The 7,637-nt window shown below is 35.6% G+C and overlaps 1 protein-coding gene across 3 annotated transcripts; it reads left to right on the top strand.

Moving 5' to 3' along the window:
- The first annotated feature begins 662 nt into the window (after positions 1-662).
- LOC111398717 (serine/threonine protein phosphatase 2A 57 kDa regulatory subunit B' kappa isoform-like) lies at positions 663-7,258 on the top strand. 3 transcript variants are annotated; one of them, XM_023025771.1, is made up of 3 exons: positions 663-940; positions 1,258-2,544; positions 6,595-7,258. In XM_023025771.1, the coding sequence occupies exons 2-3, from the start codon at positions 1,414-1,416 to the stop codon at positions 6,928-6,930; spliced, it is 1,467 nt and encodes a 488-aa protein (XP_022881539.1). In that variant the 5' UTR covers positions 663-940; positions 1,258-1,413; the 3' UTR covers positions 6,931-7,258. The 3 variants fall into 3 exon arrangements, with proteins under 3 accessions (XP_022881539.1, XP_022881538.1, XP_022881537.1); XM_023025770.1 differs by having other exon boundaries at positions 1,244-2,544; XM_023025769.1 differs by having other exon boundaries at positions 663-2,544.
- Positions 7,259-7,637: the final 379 nt, after the last annotated feature.

Genomic DNA, 7,637 nt, shown 5'->3' with positions numbered 1-7,637 from the left:
TTATGCTAATGAATTTTCTCAATAAAGTTTTAATGAGACTCGTTTATTTTTAATACTCCAAAATAACTGAACTTTTTTTTCTCTTTTCGTTTGATATTTTTGTCTCATCGAATTTTTATCAATCAAGTTTTTAGCAAGACTATCATTTTATAATTTGTCATTCAAGATGGAGTGCTTTAAATAATATGTTTACTAGTGTTTGAGAATTACACTATTATAGCCCTAATTTCAATTACCATTATATTCCTTACAATACTGATTCTTCCCTATGAATATGAGGCTTTGATTCTCAACGAAACATGCACGAATATAATGACTTTTCTATTTTCTTCTTCATCTTCTTCTTTTGTTTTTTTATTTTTTAATTTAACTCTCTTTTCATGACAATTTTAAATTTAGCCCTTGTTTGAGTCCCATTCTTCCAAAAATTTATTTTTAATTATACATTTTTTAGTAAAATAATATTACATATAAATTCAAAAAAATTTATTAATTTTTAACTATACATTCTACATTAATCATTATTTAAAAATACATTAACAAGGGCTTAATAGTAATTATATTTGAGGTTTGGTTGGGATGTGGGGACGAAGTGGGGTAGACGCTAAGACACTTATAGGTCATAGTCCCATATCAGGGAACACAGATAGGTGAATTCATCATTTGGTTTTATAAAAGGAAGCATACAAAGAAGAAATGCAATTAACGGATTGATCCTCTCTTTTAAACTCTCCACCCTTCATCAATGGCGATTTTCATAATCAACCACTGACACACCCAGAGACACGCACACCTCTCTCTCTAAATTCCATATAATGTATATAAATACATACATACATATATAAGTAGATTCCATGTATAAATGACGATCCAACATCTGTCTGCAATCTGCGTGTGTGTTTGAGTGGCTTCTTCTCTTTCTCTCTCTAAATAATCCAAGGTTTGTTCAAGCTAATTACAATCGTCATCATTTCTCTTTCTATATGCGTGCACATATATTTATTTGTAGATGTGTACATGAATGGATGCAGAAATTCATTCGCATGTTTGTGCGTGTATTCCGATATGGGTTTTGTAAAGGAGGAGACTATTATAACTTTCTTGATTTTAGTTTGAAAAAATGGGTTCTTTAATGGTTTCTAGGGTTTCACTGCATTTTAGTGACTTTTTTGGTTCAGCTTTTGTTTAAAGATCTCGCCTTTATGAGGTATACGTTGTAATCTAAAGTACATTCTCAATCTAGGGCTTCTTTTCCAGATCCCCAATTTTCGTCATCCATGCATGACTCGCCAAGTTCAGGGTTTGATCCATTCCCTTCATCCCAAATGCCTTTGATTTGAAAACCGCAAAGTTTCGATTTGTTTCCACTTTCCAAAAAATTCGTCCATCTGCAAAGGGAAAAGAGATTCCAGAATGTGGAAGCAGATTTTGAGCAAACTCCCTCGCAAATCCACAAAATCGGATGTAGATTCTGCAAGAATCCCTAACTCCAGCATCAATACTTCATCCCCTGGCTCAGGCCGGGCTAATGCTGCCAGCCCTGCTGTCAAACGGGCTGCGGTGTTCCCAGCCAGTGTGATTGCCGGCATTGAACCAATGCTGGCTTTTAAAGATGTACCAAGCTCTGAAAAATTGAATCTTTTCATCAGTAAGTTGAGCCTCTGCTGCGTGGTGTTTGACTTCATTGACCCAGTGAAAAACACTCATGAAAAGGAGCTCAAACGAGCGACACTGCTTGAGCTTCTTGATTTCGTATCACAGAACCCTCCAAAGTTCTCAGAGCCTGCAATTTTAGCTGCATGCAAAATGTGCTCCATTAATATATTCCGTAATTTCCCTCCTAATTATCAGTCGAGTAACACCAATTTAGGTGAAAACGACAATGACTCTGAGCCAACATTTGATCCCGCGTGGTCTCACTTGCAAATAGTCTATGATTTCTTGCTCAAGTTTGTGACTTCACCTTCATTGGAAGCAAAGGTTGCAAAGAAGTATATAAATCATTCCTTTATTTTAAGGACTATTGACTTGTTTCATTCTGAGGATCCTAGGGAAAGGGATTGTCTGAAGGCAATTCTGCATAGGATTTATGGTAAGTTTATGGTTCACCGGCCATTTGTAAGGAAGAGTATAAGCCATGTATTCTACAGATTTGTATTTGAGACCGAGAAGCATAATGGCATTGCGGAGTTGTTGGAGATTTTTGGGAGTGTGATTACTGGATTTGCTTTGCCATTGAAGGAGGAGCATAAGATTTTTCTTTGGAGGGCGTTGATTCCGCTGCACAAGCCAAAGTCACTGGCGGTTTACTTTCAGCAGCTGTCATATTGTGTGACACAGTTTATAGAGAAGGAGCCAAAGTTGGCAGGTGGCGTGATTAAGGGTCTATTGAAATACTGGCCGATCACAAATAGTCAGAAGGAGGTAATGTTCTTAAGTGAGTTGGAAGAGATTCTGGAAGCAATTAACATGGCTGAGTTCCAAAAAGTGATGGTTCCATTATTCTGGAGGATTGGACAATGTATCAATAGCTTCCATTTTCAGGTAATTTCCCATTTTCTGCTACCTGTATAGTTCCAGTTGTTCACATATGTTTTATATATGACACTTCTGATCCTTTTCTTGGATTTATATAAATTTGTTTTCCATATTTGTTAGACTTGTCAAAATATGTGTTTCTTCAAGGAGATACTATGAATACCAACGGATAAACATTTACTTCTGTTTATTTGTCACTTTCATTGATTGATAAAGGACAAATTATTTCCCTTAGAATCTAAATCTTGACATCTTTATTTCTGTAAAAGCTTTTTGGCTGCTGAAAGGTTGAATACCAATTTTATTCAAAACAAGTTGTGACATAAATGCATTTACTTATTTGATGTTGGCATCCTTGTTAACTGTATATTAAGACAGCATAGTACATCTTTGTGCATATATTGGAAGTCAAGAGAACAAGAGGTTAAGACTGGTATTGGCCTTTTTTATACTCTGTGTCCTCGTTTATTTTATGTCACGAGTCCCTCTTCTATATTTTTCTACAGCTATACAGGTTATGTGCACAATGTCCTGCATTAACCATCAGTTTGTGCATCTGCTCCTTTTTATTTTAGTTATTTTAAGTCTAGATCTGTATTCCATCATATTAGTGGTTGTTATGTGCATGAAAAAAAAGGATATAGCTGATCTTTTTTCAATCACGATAAAGTGGACATAGTTTGAGGCGAGCCTCCACTATGTTTCAAGGAATTGGCGTATTTCCAAGTTTTCTTTTGCCAAAATGAAATTTTATTTAACTTCTATACTCTTATGCCCTCACTTATTTTATTGCAGTACTTCCTCAAGTTTACACTTTTAAAACTTTATTATTCCACGGACTGCAGGGTGTGTGCATTAGGTCCTGCATGCACCATCAGCGTCTGTGCATGCATTCCTTTTTATTATAGTTATTTTTAGTGTAGACCTGTAATACATCATATTAGTGGTTGTCATGTCATGTGCATGAACATAAAGAATATAGCTGATCTTTCTTCCATCACGGAAGAGGGGGCTTAGTTTGAGGCGAGTCACCACTAAGTTTCAAGGATTTGGCGAACTGCTAAGTTTTCTTTTGCCAAAATGAAATTGTAGTTTGGTCATTTTTTCTTGATGGTGGGAGTATAAAACAAACCCATTTCAAGAATTGAAAGCTCTACTAGATATTAAAAAAAGCCATAAAAAAAATAATATGCTTCTTTGAAAGAATAGAGTTTTGCCCCCAATGTTTTGGTTAAATTCCATAGTTGTCCCAAAACATAACTTTATTCCGCGTTTCTCTCCTAGATATGCTTCCTGGATCTCTCATTGCTAAAAGATTGTAGAAGAGTTCGATTATTAAAGTCCTTTTTGTGCCTAAAGTAGAAAAATTTTGGGAATTCAAAAATACATTTTTTAAGGTGACAGGCACAGCAATTGTGAATGCATGGCTGCCAAATCTGGAAGAAGATGTCGGTTTTGGTTAGGCAAGTTCGTAATCCAAAACCCGTTGAGGGAAAAAAATGCTTCCCTAGTTAAGGAAAACAAGGACTTTGTAAAGAAAAAGAGAGTACCTCTTGCTCATTTTGGGGTTAATAATACCATATTATTGTTTGAATTTTTGAATTTCTCTATATGAATTTCATTATGTGCATACAAGTACTTGGGCCTTTTCCTCGGAATTCTGGCTTACTGGTTTGACTTTTTCTTGGCTTCAATAGAGCTTGTCAAATAGAAGTGTCTTTGTGAGTGCACGTGTATAGCTACATAATGCAGGTGTCAATATGTGTGCACTGAAATATGTTGGCAGTTTTTCTTTCTTTAATTTTTCTATTTAATTTTAGTTTAGATTTGTTTCCAATATTTCATTTGTCTATGGTTATTTTCTGAAATCATTAACATTAAGCTGATCAACCAAACATATATTCAGCCTCTGTTTGATAACCATTATTTCAAAACTCATTATTCTACATACATATGATCATACATTTACACAATAAAATGTTCTGTAGGTAAATCGAAAACTTTTCTCCATTTTTTAACCACACATTTTTCATAACTATACTGATCAAAACTTTGTCTTTGCCAAATAATGGCCGTAAAACAGGGGCTTACTTGCCTGGCTGCTGCTCTAGATTATTCCAGTGGACTATCAATCTCATTAGGAATCAAAGTTGTAGAGCTTTGTTCACGTTACTCCGACTATAGTCAAAACATAGAAATATTTTTCAAAACATTCTTAATTAGGAGTTGATGGAATAATCTAAGCAACTTATTAACCTAAATGTAAAATTTTACAAGTTAAATATTTTGCTCAATATCAATGTTTATATATAGGTGTTGGTACTTGCATGTTTTCCCTTTGGGAGGCAAGGTGTAAACCTCAAGGTGTTTTGAGGCATAAACCTTATTGCAAACCAAAAAGTGCAAATGGAGTGCGTAATAAACCTATTACTTTAGTTGGTAGTGGGCAGGGAGTAATTCCAAAAGTGGTTCATGGGAAAACACAATTTTAACATTTTAGTAATTGTCGATTGCCAAAGTGGGGTCACTCTGAAAACACTACTTGTTAATGTTCTAGCATATGTTTAGCACGTGTTCATAAAAAGTTTTGTTTAAACATATAGAAATGAGTAGAGATAAGTGGATAGTACTTGTGGGTTCTAAGAAATATGTGGATAAAAAGTGGTTTGACTTCTAGCAAGTGTTTACAAACACGTGCCAAACACACTCTTAGTAATAGTTGGTAGGGCACTTGGCTATTCGTGAAGGGTGTGCATAATTATTTTTAATGTTTGTGGGCCCCCACCTAAAGCAAATTAAATGAGTTTCTCTACTACTAGCCTTGAGGCGTCTCCAAAAACTGTCTCGCTATCTGTGCCTTGATGCATTTTTTGTTCGCCTAGCTGTGAGGCACACTTAATTCAAGTCTCAATTACGGTTTTTTGAAAAATGCCGCTGATAGCGATTTATGTGATAATTAGGTCTTGAATGTTAGTGTTTGGTAGTTTCTTGGTGCTTTGGATTCCAAATTCCAATAGAAGCCTTTCTGCTGCTCGGACTAATTAAGTTAGCCCTCCATATATCACTATATGGTCCGGTTAATTTTTTGACATTAAAGAGATCAGACCCGTATGCATGATTTTTGTACTTTTGTGGAGTTACTGTTTAATTGTGTTTTCTGGATGTTGGGAGAAGGTTTAGTGGTGATTCACGAAGTGAAAGGTCTTCATTAGCATTCGCAGATGGCTTGGCTTGTGTTCTGGACGTAGAAGTTGAGAAAAGAAATTGTCACAAGCATTATTGATTTGTATGATGTGCAGTTAATAGAGACTTGAAAATGGGAATTTGTTGAAATGATAATATTGAGGCTCTAATCTGTAAAAACTATGAAGAGGATACAGAGGAATCTTCATCGCACGTGTTTTGCTCTGTGCTGAGGTAGTTTGTGTTGTTGAGTGGGGAATATTATGGAGACCTTCATGGACTTAATTTGGAGGTGAAATGTAGAATTTTATAAAATCTTGTCGACCATTTTTGAGGGAGTGATGTGGGAATCGGGTTTCAGGAGAGGTTGTTGCTCTTCAATTTATTTCTTAACCTTTTTATGGATTTACCGTTCACACATTGCTATTTCTTAACTTAATGATTATGTGTTCTGAATGGGGTTGTAAGCATCTTAATAAGGGAATCATTTCTCTTGCCATTTTCTTTCTACATACCTACCTAAGGCTTCCACCCACCTTAATCCATCTCAAAGATGTCCACACGGGAAAAAAAACTAAAAGGAAACCTATTCCTTGATAGAGGGATCCAGAGGAGTCAATCTGGATTTTTTCTTCATCTTTTGCTCATTGAAACATGTTTATACGTTTGAATGATGGATTTTGGTTTGCTGACCATCATTTCAACTCTTTCACTAGATGTTCTAGTTCTATGTCCTCGATGGTGAAATTGACTGTATATATGCTTTTCGTCCTTGTCCCCCTAAGTAACACAAGTTTGTCTATGATGAAAAAAACGTGGTTTGTTAATTGACGACTGATTTTCTAGAACAATGGTTTATCTTGTCTGTGCCAGGTAGCCGAAAGGGCTCTGTTCTTCTGGAACAATGACCAAGTTCTCAATCTAATTGCACATAACCGGCATGTGATTCTGCCCATTATACTCCCGGCTCTAGAAAGCAACGCTCAAAACCACTGGAACCAGGCTGTGCTCAACTTATCCTTAAACGTAAAAAAGATGTTCTCAGAAATGGACGACTCCCTGGTCCTGACTTGCATTTCCATTTATAACGAGGAACAAGAGAAGCTAAACTTTGCAGTCAAGGAACGGAAGGAAGTGTGGAAGCTCTTGGAGAATGCTGCTAGTCGCCAGCCTATAGCTGGAAACACCGCAGTTCTTGTATCTCCTTGAGCAGTCAGAAATATCCTTTTTGTTTGTCTGCATTCACCTAGTTGTTGGTTGGGGAACCATAAGAGGTGGATTGGTGAAAACTGTCATGCATGTTTAATACACAGTATTGGATAAGACTGGACGACCTTCATTTTATCCGTTGCTATTCAATACTGTTAAGTCGTCCCTACCAAACATGCACCGATTGTTTTGTAGGATCTATTGATAGCCTGTTGTAACAAAATCTAATCTGATGCTGTTTAATTATGTTCCTTTCCCCTGAAACTAATGGGAAAGGTCACGCATCTTTTTCCCCACAAAGTGATTGAATGCACATTATCCTTTTATATTTTTGCACATCATTTTATCAAAAAACTGAAGAAAGATAAGGATAAAATCAGTGGAAAATTATTTTTATATTAAAAGGGCATTTGTTTCTCATTTTTGTAAAAATAAAAATGAAAAATATAGTCGTTATGGGTCTTACACAAGAGATAAAAATTCAAATTTGATGATTTAATGTGATGAATAACGATCATATTTTTCATTTTAATGAGCAAATAATAGTAAACAAACAGGGATTAAAACTTACTATTTATAAGTGAACGTTTTAAGTTGTGGCAAACATGATCTGCCTTGAAGAGATTGTTGTCTGCTTGAGAATTTTTTTTTAAGCCAATGCCAATTACTGTTCTTTTTAATCAAGACTAGTAGTAAATACGTGTGTT

Source organism: Olea europaea, chromosome 8 (genome assembly GCF_002742605.1).
Source record: "Olea europaea var. sylvestris chromosome 8, O_europaea_v1, whole genome shotgun sequence".
NCBI classification, from domain to species: domain Eukaryota; kingdom Viridiplantae; phylum Streptophyta; class Magnoliopsida; order Lamiales; family Oleaceae; genus Olea; species Olea europaea.
Note: the sequence above shows the minus strand (reverse complement) of the source record. Positions and strands in the feature narration are given on the sequence as shown.

What these genes read in the sequence shown, in the direction of transcription:
- LOC111398717 (XM_023025771.1), top strand. Translation starts at nt 1,414, where the DNA reads ATGTGGAAGCAGATTTTGAGCAAACTCCCTCGCAAATCCACAAAATCG. An exon ending in TCAATAGCTTCCATTTTCAG is followed by an intron (nt 2,545 to 6,594) that starts GTAATTTCCCAT and finishes TGTCTGTGCCAG; the next exon opens with GTAGCCGAAAGGGCTCTGTT.